This window comes from Centruroides sculpturatus, unplaced genomic scaffold, assembly GCF_000671375.1.
Source record: "Centruroides sculpturatus isolate CEXI.00-Female unplaced genomic scaffold, Cexi_2.0 scaffold28, whole genome shotgun sequence".
NCBI classification, from domain to species: Eukaryota; Metazoa; Arthropoda; class Arachnida; order Scorpiones; family Buthidae; genus Centruroides; species Centruroides sculpturatus.
This window is the reverse complement of record NW_019384448.1, coordinates 465719-483704: the sequence shown is the minus strand read 5'-3', so window position 1 is coordinate 483704 and position 17986 is coordinate 465719. Positions and strand designations below refer to the sequence as shown.

Genomic DNA, 17986 nt, shown 5'->3' with positions numbered 1-17986 from the left:
AAGAAATCATTTAATGTTCATAAAAACATAAGAATGTCTTTGTTATTTTTATATTTATTAATAATTATATTTTGAAAGAGGATCAGGAAGAAAATCTTAAACGAATGAATCCCAAATCCTTCCTATTGTATTTTTTACTCAGTTTTTAGTCATATTTTTAATTGATTTAATTTAAAATATATGCTCTTTTCTTCCAGACCGGAAGTTTTTATATAGTTAATCGGGACAATTACTACTTGAGGTACCCCCGGTAATATTAATATATTAATTAATTAATGTTATATTTTAATAAATATATAAAAATTTTCGATATCTTTCTACCGATAAGAGTGAAAGTAAAAGTTGTTTTTAGGTGGTGAAAATTTTTATTACAGAGCAACAGCAATAACAACTGAGGAAAGAACAGAAATGTTAGTTTGCAGTGTTATTTCCCTTACATTTAACAATTAAAGTAACAGCGATTTGAAACGGCATTACAGTTAACAACATCATAAAACGAAGGAAGAAACTTATTAAATCTTTATAAATCGCCATTCTTCCACACATCCGTTGCCATAAAGACACTCGCCTATTACATCGATTAAAATAATGACAGATTCTAATCAAACCGACCATCCTAACTTCAATTACTAGACTTACCACTCCTTCGTTAATCGATATTTTCCTGTTCGAATTAAACATCAGCAAATGCATTTAACTACTTATCCCATTCGATAATTGTTCTGACTCTCCAATTTTCCTTCTTGCTTCTTATTTACCTTCAGCAGAAAAAAGGAAAAATAAAAAAAATATATGAAGTTGTCTAATGTCAAAAATATATTTTTCTTTCACCTTCTTTTCTTGTTTCGCCTTTTCTCCCATGCAATATAGATGATAATATCAAAAAAGTTTTGTTGTAAAACATCAACATTTCACTAATATTTGAAATTCTATAAGTTTCTCTATATTAAAAATATATATATAATACTTTCGACTGTTTGCGAATATTCCATTTTCGATCAGAAAATGTGTATTTTAAATCAACATATTTTCGTATTGAATTTGATTTCAACACCTTATTGATTTACCGCCTAATGTACGTTTTGGAATTTTTTTATCGTATAGAATATGCCTATTTATACGAGAAAAATAATGCTGAGATCTTATATATTTTTAATTTAATTTAATTATAACTTACACGGAACCCTAAGCTACAACTTACTGGGCCCGTTTCCTTAAGTTACTGCTCTGGCCCTAAGCTATAACGTAACAGGCCCTTTCCCTCGACTAAATAATACTAAGCCCTATTTAACTTATCTGCAAACCACCCAGAATATATAATATAAAAAATTTACAACAAAAAAATTCAAATTTATTATAATTTTCGTATTATTACAAATACAACATCTCTTCATTTTTTATTCAACAAGAGCATAAAATTGTCATTATCTTCGAAGACAAATCACTTTTACATTTAAAATAGAAAAGAATGCCATTAACCGTTATGTTATTCACCAGTGTTACGAAGTAACATTTACTCGAGTTACGTTAGCGCACGTAATAATAAAGTTTCTATAAGATACTACGACGTATACACCTTCTTTTTCTTTAACTTCTTTCTAATATATTGTTACTAAGAAGTGAAAATAAAGGAGAAGTCACCTCCGAATGGGAACCGTAACCAGACCCTCCTAATGGAAGCGTGACTGGCTTTCGTGTTGCCACGCGAGTAGTTATTTGTAGATAAATGTCTATATTTTTTTGGTATTTGTGACTTTTTTCGGCCGTGTTCGCCGTTGATTATAGTACTTTCGAATACTTTATTATTATTTATTATAACAATTTAAAGTAAATTCTCTTTCTTTGTAACTTTTCGACTATACTCTTTACACTTTATTACATTTTTAACAACTTTTTTTTAAATATTATTATAAATTTCATGCTATTTTCCTTGTAATATCGACTTAATTTCAACATTACAATTACATTAATACTTTCCCGGTTGTTATACAGTATATAACACAGGGTAAGAATGCGATCAGTATAAAAATGACCCTCCCCAAAAATTTCTACATTTTTCGATTCTGTGGGCCTTGAAACGTCGAAAAATTTAAAAAAGATTGAGGGTTTTTTCTGTATGTATGGATGTTAGTGTGTGAGGGGGTGGCACAATTTCGTTCACTCAATTTATAGCTTAATAACGCCTGTGTCTTCTGTCGAAAATTTCTGAAATTTTGCAGGGAAGTTTGTGTATTAGGGGGGTTAATGCTATTAAATTTTGGTGGTTAAAGGTGGAGAGGGTGGGAAGATATAGAGGGTTGTATCTCGAGCGACGTCTAACTGAATAAAGATTTTACTCGTTGTTAGCACTTACAATTTTTATAAAACTCAACCTTACTCTCAAAATTAAGCTTTTTGTCATTTTACAATAATTAATAATATAAAAAATATTTAAAAAATCGAATCTCGTAATATATGGCTCCACATACAAATCTAACTATTTGGCCGGAAAAGTCACGCAACTCGAAGCTGGATATTTTAAAATATATCTTCGCAAGATTAAACCCGAATGCAATAAAAGCGGAATAATAAATGAATCAATGCCAATTTACTTCCAATAAATGATCATTTTAATATCCTCCGGAAAGTTTAATGATCTTTCCTTTCTGATTTATTCTCTAACTAAACTTCAATTTATCTCCGTCGGATATAATACAAACCAAAAACTAGAGTCACTACTTAATTTTAATGCCTAATATATATATTTTTTTATTTAAATATCAAATTTCTAGCGTAAATAACCGTAAAGAATAAAAGGGTAGGTGGTCTGAGGACGATACGTTACTTATTATATTAAATTTCTTGTGTAAATATTCGAATGGGAGGAGGATTTCCTCTTATGCAAGACGGTAACAAAACTGGTGACGTTTTATAGACTCGTAGATTAAGTAAAAGATAAGACGACAACTGAATGAAAAGAAACCTTTGTATCGAGCTGAACATCAGTCACTAAAGAGGATTTGTGTATAGAGAAAGGGAATGATTCTTAAATCAAAGTATTTATACTTCTAACATAAAAGAAATACAAAATCCTTCGAAATTTTATATAATAATACTTTAAGATTGATAAATTCTTGTGTGTAGTACGTAAATTTTAATAAAATACTCTCATTTTTATGGTATGAGAAGCATTAGGAACATTCTCAATGTTAAGTTATTAAACATCTTACATGTATATTAAAGCTTGGAATTCACCCTATATATAAAGCGCATACATTCTAATAAATAATTATAAAGTAGGCAATTGTTATGTGACGTTTTAAAAAATTAAAACGAAAATTACAAAAAAATAAAATAAAATTTTTCTTCTTCCTACGTTTGGCTCTAAATTAATTAATTAAATTAAATTTTTAAATATTTAGAAACTAAATATATTATTTATCCATTTTCAATTTAATTTCGTATTAAAAACAAGATTATTATGCTTAAAAGCACCTTAAAATTCTGCTGCAATTTAAAGAACTTGTAGACTTGTCAATTCCCAGTGTCGTCCGTGTGTCTGTCTGTTTGTTCTTTCTTAATCTTGAGAATGAGGTTAGATAGATGAAACTCGAGAACGGATATGGAAGGTTTAGTTGTAGGAGGCCCCGATTAACTATATACGAACGTTCGGTTTAGACCGGAAGTCACGTGATTTAAATTCAAAAATTTCCTCAGAACAGAGTTATGTAGACGACTGAATGTTGTTACCAGGAAAAGTATGATATACAGGGGAAAGACACTACTAATTCCAGATCGCGAGCATATATTGTAAATTAAATAAGTTTAAAATAGACTTTACTTGATGCCAATAGCAGCGCCAATTTCGCCCTAGCGGCCGAGATTTGTAGTAGCATTTCCCCCTCTGAAATCGAAACCGCCTACTTCAGGAGAGTAAGTGTAACAAATTTGATCGATATTGTGCCAATAGATTTATCTACAGCGAGCTCTGAACACCTTAATTTCGATTATCCCTTATATAATATATATTCTATACATTAAACTTTATAAAATAAATGACAAATGTGCTGTCTTGTAAGGTATTTAATTCTTACACAAGGAACTTTACTTCTTTTCCATATTCCACCCCTTTTTTGTTACGTTTTTTCTGTTTTCCAAACCTATCAATCAGAAACATTTCTTTATATATATTAAAGGTTGGGAACCGTAACCAGACCNTCCATAAATCTTCTCGGATGTTTTGTTCTCTGTGCAATATGAACTAATACAGACTTTGAGAATCGTAGATAAGCTCTGAAAACAAGTTATCCATAAAAAACACTTATTGATAACTTTAAAAGAAAAATGGATACTAAAAAAATGAATTTTTTTTTCAATTGATTATTTCCTGTTCATGTTTTATATTAAATAAATTTTTTAAACAGCAAAAACAATTTCTGTTTAAAATTTTTAATAAATTAATAAAGTGAAAAAAAATATTTTAAATAAAATAAATCTAAATTAATTTCGAATCATAATAATTTATTAATGTTAAAATATAATTTTATATTTTTAATTAGATTTTAATTCAAATATTTTAATAATTTCTATAAAATATCAAAATTTTTAATTCATTTTGTAGAAATTTAAGTTATATTATTTACATTTTGAAATTATTCAATTACGAATGAACATCTTATTGATATATTAATTAATTTTAAATTAAATAATCAAACCTGTGAACAACGACCAGCGAAGGAAACACGAAAATTGGTCGTTGTTTGGAGGTTTTGTTTGGTTTTTAAAAATTTCTGTGGAGATGGCCGCTATTTACAGGTGATCGTCGTTGAAGGTTGGACTGTAAACTTAAATTAAAAAGTATTTCGGTGAGTAAATAAATAAAATTAATAAATTATTTATTATTTTCCGTGTAAAATATATAAATATTTAAATATATTAAGTAAACAAAGCACAGGTATATTGTAAAATATTAACATATTATAAGTTTCTGTTGATTAAGTGTACATAATATCTGTATAAAATTAAATATATTAGCGTTAGTTCATAAATTTCATTTACAAATCATATTTTGGAACTTAGTTAATTAATTCAACGACGTAACAACATCATTATATCTCAACTATATCTATAAAGTTAATTAACTTCAACTGCAAATGCCCTTTGTTATCAATTGTTAACATATTATTTATGTCCCGATAAATTAACGTGGAATTTTGCATTATTATCAGACTTTTTATTTATTTATTTTAATTGAGAATATTATATTTCACTTCTAATTAAGTATGTGCGATTTCAGGCAGTTGAAGAATCCTTTATTGAATCAGAGCAGCAAACCTTAATAGACTGCACCATTTCATACTTGGTTGAGTTTCCAATTGTGAGGTAAAAAATCAATCATAATTTACCTGGAAAAAAAATACTTAATTAAGTAATTTATACTTCATTTCATGCGGGATTAAATTTATACTTTTTCTGGAATATTTTATTCAGAAATTAATAATATAAAGCGTGAAATAATGGTGTATAATGGAAAAATTTATAATAAATATCGCATTATTTCGAGTGAATTAAAGGGCGAGCAAGTATAACAAGTAATTACTTGTTATAGTTATATTTAGCAGCTATTTAGTTGAAGTAGTAGTAGTCATTATCGGGTAGTTAATGAATACCACAAGGGATAATAAAGATAAGATAGCCATTATATAACCGATAAGGCGAATTAATGATTAATTAGAATTAAAAATATTTAATAAGTAATAAATTTAATTATTTAATTCGTATTTTAGTTACGGTTACAAATAAAATTTTTGACTTTTTTTAATTAAAATTTTAAATATTTTAACAAAAATTCAAGTAGAATTGAGCATCGTTGTCGTTAGCTTTGGCAAGCTTAGAACTAAGTAATATTTGAGCATTTTGATATAGCTTCGGGGTGACAATGATACAGGAAGTGTTATAGTGAAGAAAAGTATCTTTGACGTAAGAAAAAAATCTGTAAAAAATCAATATGCGGGTTCAGTCAGCGCAAACTCTTTATCTCCTACTCAGACTGCATGTAGGCACATATTGATCTCAGAGTATTTCATCGGCTCGTCGAGAAGAGTCTTTTGTGTTCCTAGTCATTTCAATAGTGGAGTGGACGGAGAAGGTCCAACTGTGGACCGCTCTCCTCTTTCACGTATAGAAGGTTTTCTAACTGTTCCTAACATTCAAAGGTAAGCCCCGTCTAAGTCTACTAGAGAATGGTAAAAGATAATCCTCTTTTGAAGTTTTTAATCCATTCCAAATTCTTAAATTTTAGTTAAAGTTATAAGTAAAATATAGTTTCTTTTAAGAAATTTATCTTTCCTAAATTAAATAATAGAATATTTTATCTTTAAACGAACTTGTAAAGTATTTAGCGTGTGGATCGTATTTAAATCATGTGAGTTTAAATCTTAGTATAAATTACAACGTTTTATATAATTTTTAAATATTTAAAAATTTTACTTAAAACGCTTCATTTATGTATAAAATATTTATAAAAATTTTAATGAATTGTATAGAAAGAACAAAAATATGCAAATTTAAATAATTTAGTAAAAAGCATTAGTTGAAATCACATTATGAGAAATTTATGTTACATTTCCTTCTTTTCCTGTAAACAGTATCTATTCAAACTCTTTTATTTATTGTACTATTTTGAATGTTTTTATCGCTATACTTTCAGTTATTTTTGTTTGTATCCTTCCCTCAATGGAAAATCCTAATAAACTCTCAATATTAAAGCCCCGAGGAAAACATTTAAAATAAGTTTATCTTTACTCTAATCTCTTGAACAGAAAAGACTCTTAAGCATGTATTTGCTTTGTTCCTTTCGTAACAATAACGTCGTGTTTTTAAAATAATTCATAAATAATTTTCAGATGAAAATTTCTTGTAAGAATAATCATTTGTAATCAGGTATCGTACTGTACGCTCTTTTGGTCCCTGTAAATGTAGCTTCCCTGCATACTCCGATGTTTAGCAGGAAAACTTGTATCCAGGCAACGTTTCTAAAATATCCTTTCAATTGTACTATTCACTCTTATTNCATCAACATTTCACTAATATTTGAAATTCTATAAGTTTCTCTATATTAAAAATATATATATAATACTTTCGACTGTTTGCGAATATTCCATTTTCGATCAGAAAATGTGTATTTTAAATCAACATATTTTCGTATTGAATTTGATTTCAACACCTTATTGATTTACCGCCTAATGTACGTTTTAGAATTTTTTTATCGTATAGAATATGTCTATTTATACGAGAAAAATAATGCTGAGATCTTATATATTTTTAATTTAATTTAATTATAACTTACACGGAACCCTAAGCTACAACTTACTGGGCCCTTTCCCTTAACTTACTGTTCTGGCCCTAAGCTATAACGTAACAGGCCCTTTCCCTCGACTAAATAATACTAAGCCCTATTTAACTTATCTGCAAACCACCCAGAATATATAATATAAAAAATTTACAACAAAAAAATTCAAATTTATTATAATTTTCGTATTATTACAAATACAACATCTCTTCATTTTTTATTCAACAAGAGCATAAAATTGTCATTATCTTCGAAGACAAATCACTTTTACATTTAAAATAGAAAAGAATGCCATTAACCGTTATGTTATTCACCAGTGTTACGAAGTAACATTTACTCGAGTTACGTTAGCGCACGTAATAATAAAGTTTCTATAAGATACTACGACGTATACACCTTCTTTTTCTTTAACTTCTTTCTAATATATTGTTACTAAGAAGTGAAAATAAAGGAGAAGTCACCTCCGAATGGGAACCGTAACCAGACCCTCCTAATGGAAGCGTGACTGGCTTTCGTGTTGCCACGCGAGTAGTTATTTGTAGATAAATGTCTATATTTTTTTGGTATTTGTGACTTTTTTCGGCCGTGTTCGCCGTTGATTATAGTACTTTCGAATACTTTATTATTATTTATTATAACAATTTAAAGTAAATTCTCTTTCTTTGTAACTTTTCGACTATACTCTTTACACTTTATTACATTTTTAACAACTTTTTTTTAAATATTATTATAAATTTCATGCTATTTTCCTTGTAATATCGACTTAATTTCAACATTACAATTACATTAATACTTTCCCGGTTGTTATACAGTATATAACACAGGGTAAGAATGCGATCAGTATAAAAATGACCCTCCCCAAAAATTTCTACATTTTTCGATTCTGTGGGCCTTGAAACGTCGAAAAATTTAAAAAAGATTGAGGGTTTTTTCTGTATGTATGGATGTTAGTGTGTGAGGGGGTGGCACAATTTCGTTCACTCAATTTATAGCTTAATAACGCCTGTGTCTTCTGTCGAAAATTTCTGAAATTTTGCAGGGAAGTTTGTGTATTAGGGGGGTTAATGCTATTAAATTTTGGTGGTTAAAGGTGGAGAGGGTGGGAAGATATAGAGGGTTGTATCTCGAGCGACGTCTAACTGAATAAAGATTTTACTCGTTGTTAGCACTTACAATTTTTATAAAACTCAACCTTACTCTCAAAATTAAGCTTTTTGTCATTTTACAATAATTAATAATATAAAAAATATTTAAAAAATCGAATCTCGTAATATATGGCTCCACATACAAATCTAACTATTTGGCCGGAAAAGTCACGCAACTCGAAGCTGGATATTTTAAAATATATCTTCGCAAGATTAAACCCGAATGCAATAAAAGCGGAATAATAAATGAATCAATGCCAATTTACTTCCAATAAATGATCATTTTAATATCCTCCGGAAAGTTTAATGATCTTTCCTTTCTGATTTATTCTCTAACTAAACTTCAATTTATCTCCGTCGGATATAATACAAACCAAAAACTAGAGTCACTACTTAATTTTAATGCCTAATATATATATTTTTTTATTTAAATATCAAATTTCTAGCGTAAATAACCGTAAAGAATAAAAGGGTAGGTGGTCTGAGGACGATACGTTACTTATTATATTAAATTTCTTGTGTAAATATTCGAATGGGAGGAGGATTTCCTCTTATGCAAGACGGTAACAAAACTGGTGACGTTTTATAGACTCGTAGATTAAGTAAAAGATAAGACGACAACTGAATGAAAAGAAACCTTTGTATCGAGCTGAACATCAGTCACTAAAGAGGATTTGTGTATAGAGAAAGGGAATGATTCTTAAATCAAAGTATTTATACTTCTAACATAAAAGAAATACAAAATCCTTCGAAATTTTATATAATAATACTTTAAGATTGATAAATTCTTGTGTGTAGTACGTAAATTTTAATAAAATACTCTCATTTTTATGGTATGAGAAGCATTAGGAACATTCTCAATGTTAAGTTATTAAACATCTTACATGTATATTAAAGCTTGGAATTCACCCTATATATAAAGCGCATACATTCTAATAAATAATTATAAAGTAGGCAATTGTTATGTGACGTTTTAAAAAATTAAAACGAAAATTACAAAAAAATAAAATAAAATTTTTCTTCTTCCTACGTTTGGCTCTAAATTAATTAATTAAATTAAATTTTTAAATATTTAGAAACTAAATATATTATTTATCCATTTTCAATTTAATTTCGTATTAAAAACAAGATTATTATGCTTAAAAGCACCTTAAAATTCTGCTGCAATTTAAAGAACTTGTAGACTTGTCAATTCCCAGTGTCGTCCGTGTGTCTGTCTGTTTGTTCTTTCTTAATCTTGAGAATGAGGTTAGATAGATGAAACTCGAGAACGGATATGGAAGGTTTAGTTGTAGGAGGCCCCGATTAACTATATACGAACGTTCGGTTTAGACCGGAAGTCACGTGATTTAAATTCAAAAATTTCCTCAGAACAGAGTTATGTAGACGACTGAATGTTGTTACCAGGAAAAGTATGATATACAGGGGAAAGACACTACTAATTCCAGATCGCGAGCATATATTGTAAATTAAATAAGTTTAAAATAGACTTTACTTGATGCCAATAGCAGCGCCAATTTCGCCCTAGCGGCCGAGATTTGTAGTAGCATTTCCCCCTCTGAAATCGAAACCGCCTACTTCAGGAGAGTAAGTGTAACAAATTTGATCGATATTGTGCCAATAGATTTATCTACAGCGAGCTCTGAACANATAAATAAAAATCATAAACTTCCCTAAAATTTGATTCCCCCTAAAGGAAAGACCCGCGATTCCCCCTAAAATCTGACTTTATAGTCAGATTTTAGGGGGGATCGCGGGTCATTCTCACTCTCCATGTCTGCGAACTAAATAAAATTTAATAATTTATATATTAAGCATTATTTTTAAGAAAAAAAAATTATTTAACGATTTAAAGTGTAAATTTTTTGACAAATAGGCAAAATATTATCATTTATCAAAATGGGATAAACTTTAATCATGTTCCTCACAAGTAAAATTATATAAATATAGAAACGTGAATGTTCCATTGTCGAGTGATGGTTGATTATTATATTTATTTGTGGTCCAGATGCTCATTTTCGGTCACGAAACAAAATTATTGTTGACGATAAACAAGAAGCGGAAGAATTTATCTTACATTCTAATGGATATTTTCGAGATGCCATTTCTCCTTAATGAACTTTCTTCAAAGATATATTTCTTAATTAACTCGTTAGGTATTTCTTATTAGTTTATTTTAATACAACAACTGAAAAGCTGAAATATAATTAAATGTATGAAAAGTAACAATCATAAATTTTCTTTATTTTAAGCTTGTGGGTCTTAACAAATTTCGTACTTTCTTCATACTTTTTGATTCACCTTAACTGCTCAGTGTCCTACTAGGATATTCTCTCTTCTTTCTTGTCTTCTTTCTTGTCTTCTTTCTCATCTCCTCACTCTCTTCATTTCTCATACTCCTCCTCATTTCCTTAGTCTCCTCCTTTCTTATACTCTTTCTCACCCTCTCACTGTCTTCCTTTATCATACTCCTCCTCACTCCCTCACTCTCTTCCTTTCTCATACTCCTCTTCATCTCCTTACTCTTTTCCTTTCTCATCCTCTTCCTCATCCTCTCACTCTCTTCCTTTCTTCAGCCTAGACCCTTGAGTAGATTCAACCCCTAATTTAAAAAAATACAATTTTAACCCTTTAAAAGTATCAAAAATTTATTTTGAAACATTAAAATCTGAATATTAAAAGTAATAGAAGAATCATTATATCGATACTTTATTCACAATTTTTGTCCAGAAAAAACCTTCAACTTATTTTTCAATAATTACTATGAGAGAAACAAATATGAAAACTTTACGAATGTTAGCATTTAGTTGTATTGTAGAAATTATAGTAGACCGTTCCCTTCAAGAGTAAATCCATAACTGAACATCAACCCATAAGTGATGAGCAAACAAAGATGGACTCGATAACAGCTTCTACCTTCTTCAAACAAATAAAATTTTGATATCAATTTATAAAATATTATAGAAGAGTTACTAATTTACGTCCAACAAATTATTGTCAAATTAAAAACACTAAAAAAGAACTTATAATAATAGTCTAAGGGTTATATTGATTGAAATATCAATATTGACATATTGATCTCAAATTGAAAATTTGTTATATTAAAAATTCTTTAATTATATTTAAACTTCACACGAATAATATTAAACTTTGATGATTACTCGATAATCAAATCAATATATTATTTTTCTTGATTATGCGCATTATACGTTAAAATGTTATTTATAAATTGAACGAAATTAAATAAAAAAATAGCAGAAAAAAGTGCTGATTAGTAAGGAAAATAATATAATTTTTGAATTTTTTTTAAATAATAAAACTGTACTTTAATTTATTCTATTAATTTTAATAATAATTGAAATTTTTGCAATTTTAAAGTTGAAGGCCTATAAATTTCCACTGGCATCTGTCTGTATGTTTGTCTGTTCTTCCTTAATCTCGATAACGGAGTTAGATAGATGAATTTCGAGACCAGAAATGGAAATCTTGGGAACCGGAGATTCCGGATAACTATATAGAAATTTCCGGTTTAGACCGGAAGTCACGTTATTTCATTTCAAAAATTTTCTCCAGATAGAGTCATATAAATAACTAGCATGATTCTGTCGTTAACAAGAAAAGTATGACGTACAGGAGCGAAATCTGCAAATAAAAATTACAGCCCGGCATTGTGACGATGTCACAATAATTAATTGCTCCGTTTTTTCCAATAATAATTTATATTATATTCTAAAGAAAAATAAAGAAAGTTTATTTGTCATTTTATAATTTTATATATATAAATGAGCAATTATTTATTGTGACATCATCACAATGCCTGCAGAATTCAATTTTTAATCATATTTTTAATTTATTTAATTTAAAATATATGTTCTCGATTTCAAATTAGTAGTGCTTCCCCTGTACATCATACTTTTCCTGATAATAACGGAGTCATGCTGGTCATCTGTGTAAATCCATTGTGGGGAAAATTTTAAATTAAAATCACGTGACTTCCGGTTTGTAATGGAAGTCACGTGATACATGTATAGTTAATCGGGGCCTCATGCTCCTATGCCTCTTATATCCATTATTGACTTTTATCTATCTGACTCGGTTCTCGAGATTACGGAAGGACAGACAGACAGATTTACGACCGTGGAAATTTATATAGGTCTACAATTTTTTTCAAATAGCAGCCCAAAAAATTATCGACACAATAAAATTATATGTTTATATCTAAAGTAAGTTTTAAATAAATTTGAGTGTAAATATTTAACTGAAGTATTATTTANACCCTATATATAAAGCGCATACATTCTAATAAATAATTATAAAGTAGGCAATTGTTATGTGAAGTTTTAAAAAATTAAAACGAAAATTACAAAAAAATAAAATAAAATTTTTCTTCTTCCTACATTTGGCTCTAAATTAATTAATTAAATTAAATTTTTAAATATTTAGAAACTAAATATATTATTTATCCATTTTCAATTTAATTTCGTATTAAAAACAAGATTATTATGCTTAAAAGCACCTTAAAATTCTGCTGCAATTTAAAGAACTTGTAGACTTGTCAATTCCCAGTGTCGTCCGTGTGTCTGTCTGTTTGTTCTTTCTTAATCTTGAGAATGAGGTTAGATAGATGAAACTCGAGAACGGATATGGAAGGTTTAGTTGTAGGAGGCCCCGATTAACTATATATAACATGATTTCCAGTATGCATCAGAAGTCACATTATTTCAATTTAAAGAACTTGTAGACTTGTCAATTCCCAGTGTCGTCCGTGTGCCTGTCTGTTTGTTCTTTCTTAATCTTGAGAATGAGGTTAGATAGATGAAACTCGAGAACGGATATGGAAGGTTTAGTTGTAGGAGGCCCCGATTAACTATATACGAACGTTCGGTTTAGACCGGAAGTCACGTGATTTAAATTCAAAAATTTCCTCAGAACAGAGTTATGTAGACGACTGAATGTTGTTACCAGGAAAAGTATGATATACAGGGGAAAGACACTACTAATTCCAGATCGCGAGCATATATTGTAAATTAAATAAGTTTAAAATAGACTTTACTTGATGCCAATAGCAGCGCCAATTTCGCCCTAGCGGCCGAGATTTGTAGTAGCATTTCCCCCTCTGAAATCGAAACCGCCTACTTCAGGAGAGTAAGTGTAACAAATTTGATCGATATTGTGCCAATAGATTTATCTACAGCGAGCTCTGAACACCTTAATTTCGATTATCCCTTATATAATATATATTCTATACATTAAACTTTATAAAATAAATGACAAATGTGCTGTCTTGTAAGGTATTTAATTCTTACACAAGGAACTTTACTTCTTTTCCATATTCCACCCCTTTTTTGTTACGTTTTTTCTGTTTTCCAAACCCATCAATCAGATTAAAGAAACATTTCTTTATATATATTAAAGGTTAACTCCCAATTAAATTTACGATTTTTTCCCCTTTGGGAAATTTTTTAACGAATTAAAAAATAAATTTAACAAATGCTATTTTATAAATTGCTCTACATTAACAAATTAAAAAGAAGTAATCTAATTATACGCCGCTACTCGACTTAAAACACCATTTTGATTGACAGTTACTGCTACTTAATTTATGTATATTATTATTATTATTATTTTAATTTTAAATGACATTTATGGCTTGAATTTATAAAAGACATGTTTTAAAACGTGTTAAACTATATTAAAATATGATATTTTTAAATATTTTTACTTAAATGTGGGTGTTTTCAATCCATCTCCATCTTCAACAGATGTGCAATTGCTCTCGAAAGCGAACTTTTCCTTTGACAGTGACTTCGATCGATATGTACTTTTTCTCCCTTTAACAATATAAAAAAATATGAGATTTTTAAAATTTTTAAGCTAAAAAATCGTTATAAATCGGATCAAATTTAAAACTCGTGTTTGCTTCCTTAATAAGTTTGATTATTTGAATTATTTTTTAATTTTAATGTGTATAAATCTAGTGAAAAGATGGGGATGTTTTTATATAAAAGGAACTGTTGGAGCAAAAATTTTATCTAAGTTAAGAAAAATAAAGGTTTTTTTTTTTAAACCGTGTTTGTTGAGTTTAAATCTCTCGGGATTTTACTTCCAGCCTATCTTTTAACGTTTTTTTAATAATTAATTTATTTTATTTTTTGTTTGTTTCGATTTGAATTTTTATTTTTCATTTTCTTTTCGTTATTTAATTGGGCTGCAATTCAAACTGCAGTTCTATACATTCCACTGTCGCCCGTTCGTCGTTAAGAGAACGGAATTAGATGGATGAAAATCGAGACCAGATATGGGAAGCTAAATGAATGGAATTCGAGACCAGATATGGAAGCTAAATGGATGGAAATCGAGACCAGATATGGAAGCTAAATGAATGGAATTCGAGACCAGATATGGAAGCTAAATGGATGGAAATCGAGACCAGATATGGAAGCTAAATGAATGGAATTCGAGACCAGATATGGAAGCTAAATGGATGGAAATCGAGACCAGATATGGAAGCTAAATGAATGGAATTCGAGACCAGATATGGAAGCTAAATGGATGGAAATCGAGACCAGATATGGAAGCTAAATGAATGGAATTCGAGACCAGATATGGAAGCTAAATGGATGGAAATCGAGACCAGATATGGAAGCTAAATGAATGGAATTCGAGACCAGATATGGAAGCTAAATGGATGGAAATCGAGACCAGATATGGAAGCTAAATGAATGGAATTCGAGACCAGATATGGAAGCTAAATGGATGGAAATCGAGACCAGATATGGAAGCTAAATGAATGGAATTCGAGACCAGATATGGAAGCTAAATGGATGGAAATCGAGACCAGATATGGAAGCTAAATGAATGGAATTCGAGACCAGATATGGAAGCTAAATGGATGGAAATCGAGACCAGATATGGAAGCTAAATGAATGGAATTCGAGACCAGATATGGAAGCTAAATGGATGGAAATCGAGACCAGATATGGAAGCTAAATGAATGGAATTCGAGACCAGATATGGAAGCTAAATGGATGGAAATCGAGACCAGATATGGAAGCTAAATGAATGGAATTCGAGACCAGATATGGAAGCTAAATGGATGGAAATCGAGACCAGATATGGAAGCTAAATGAATGGAATTCGAGACCAGATATGGAAGCTAAATGGATGGAAATCGAGACCAGATATGGAAGCTAAATGAATGGAATTCGAGACCAGATATGGAAAGCTAAATGGATGGAAATCGAGACCAGATATGAGAAGCTAAATAGATGGAAATCGAGACCAGATATGGAAGCTAAATGAATAGAATTCGAGACCAGGTATGGTGAGCTAAATGGATGGAAATCGAGACCAGATATGGGAAGCTTATGGGCAGAGGCCGCGCGATTAATTATATACAAATTTCTGTTTGAAATTGAAAGTTACCGAGATTTTTAAAATTAAAATATGATTAAAATTGGGCCGGCTGTAATTATTACTTTTATTATTTTAATTTGATACTCACGCACCATAAAATATTAATAAATTATAACTTCCGACGAGCGATGATAACACGAACAGTGCTTAAACTAACGCTATAAAGAAGGGCGATAACGCGAATTGGAGTTAATTATTATCAAATAATTTTTTATAATTATTCAGCTATAATGGCAAGATGCCTAAACCAAATTTTTCATCTTTAACTATAGAATTTTTTTTAAAATATATATATTTAAAATGTTTATAATTTATTACAGTTTATTCATAAAATGTTGGAATTAAGATAAATTGCCTTCTTACAATAGGTAATTTATCTTTAATATAGTCTAACGCCACAATAGCTCGGTATAAACTAAAGACGAACAAAAGTAAAACATTCCTCGCGCTTTATTTGTGTTTAGTTTATGTTTGCCTAATTTTTTCCCCTTAGTTAAGTCCTGCGAGCATCAGTACAAAGTATGGTTTACTTTGGTAAAGGAGGAAGGAGACGAGAGTGGATGGAAGAAAAAAGATCCAAGAGCTTGAAAAGAGAAAGAAAAAACATTAAAGAGTGATGTGAAGAAGACGAAAAAAAAAAGAAAACACAGTAAAATTCAATACTCGAGTCTTTGAATTGACTCATACAAAATTTTCTAACTTTTGATCTCAACTCCATATTTTCTTCCTTCCTTATCTTTCTCTCATTGCACTTAAAGATGCGAGAAAAAATCGAATTACTTTCCTGGCTGTTATATATAACAGAGGAAAAGTATGGCGATTGGTCAAAAAATGACCCTCAAGATTTTCATATTTTTGGACTCGGAACACCTTGAAACGTCGAGAAATGTAAAAAAGAATCGGGGATAATTTCTGTATATATGGATATTTAATATTGTGTGGGGGCACGATTTTGTTCACCCTGTTTTAAACTTAATAACTTTTATCGAAAATTTCTGAAATTTTGCAGGAAGGTTTGTTTATTAGTGGGACTTATGCTATTAAATTTTGGTGATTAAAAGTTTAGGGGGTGGGGGATAACGAAGGTCGTGTGAATCTTCAGTACGGTCGGACTTAATGATGATTTTACTGGTTATTATCATTTACAATTTTTTATAAATCCCATCCCTACCTTCAAAATCAAGCTTTTTGCCATTTTATAATAGTTAAAATTATAAAAAGCGTTTTTAATAAAATATGGTAACAGATGGCACCACCAAAATTTGAAATGTTTCCGGGAAAGTTGAGCAACTCGCTGCTGGTTTATTTTATTATTGCACAGAATAGCAATAAATAATTTCCACGTCTTGCATTTTATGGAAGAAAATGAAATGTTTTAACTTAAGGATACGAGGCTAAATATTTCACGCTTATTTAGTAATGGAAGATTTCGTCCCAAAAGAAACTTATTTCTGCAACGTTGGCTATTTTATAAATATTTTAGTATAAAAAAAAAGACTACATTTTTCTACATTTTCGGTGAAGTTTTTCAATTATTTCCTCGACGTTCTGATCGAATTAAATAAAAATTTATGCCCTATTTTCCTGAAAGAAAAAACTGCTTATAATTTATTTAATCAACAAAATTGTACTTTTTACCTTGTTTAAAAATATATCAAAATCGAATTTATCGATATTTTGTTCGATTATAAATATTATAACATCAATATTAAATTAAAAAGAATAAAACGGTATAATAAATTTTTTAAAAAATAAATTATTTGTTGCGCATTATACAGGAGAATGCGACTTTTTCGGCTTAAAAAATAACTTAAAATATTTAAACTTTGAAAATTTTACTAAAAAAATTAATAAATTAGCTAAAATATTAACATTTTTACAGTTTATAACCCTGAAATAAACGTTTTAATTTAAGAATCAATGACTTTTTCTTAAAAAAACTGAGTCACGCTGCTCGAAAGAATCAAAATCATTGAGATAAGTCACTGAATCGCTTAACTATTAATAGCTTTATCACATATTATGCTATAGAAAGTCAATTGATATTCACTTCGATCGCAAACTGAATGATAAAAGGAATGCAAATTACTAATTC

At 29.3% G+C, this 17986-nt stretch overlaps 1 protein-coding gene across 1 annotated transcript in view; it reads left to right on the top strand.

Moving 5' to 3' along the window:
• The window catches only part of LOC111620480 (TBC1 domain family member 12-like), a 111138-nt gene extending 94659 nt beyond the window's left edge, over nt 1–16479 (top strand). Inside the window, exon 13 of the mRNA XM_023362399.1 lies at nt 16385–16479. Within this exon, the coding sequence (XP_023218167.1) occupies nt 16385–16479 (95 nt within the window). The remainder of the gene's footprint in view (nt 1–16384) is intronic.
• Nucleotides 16480–17986: the final 1507 nt, after the last annotated feature.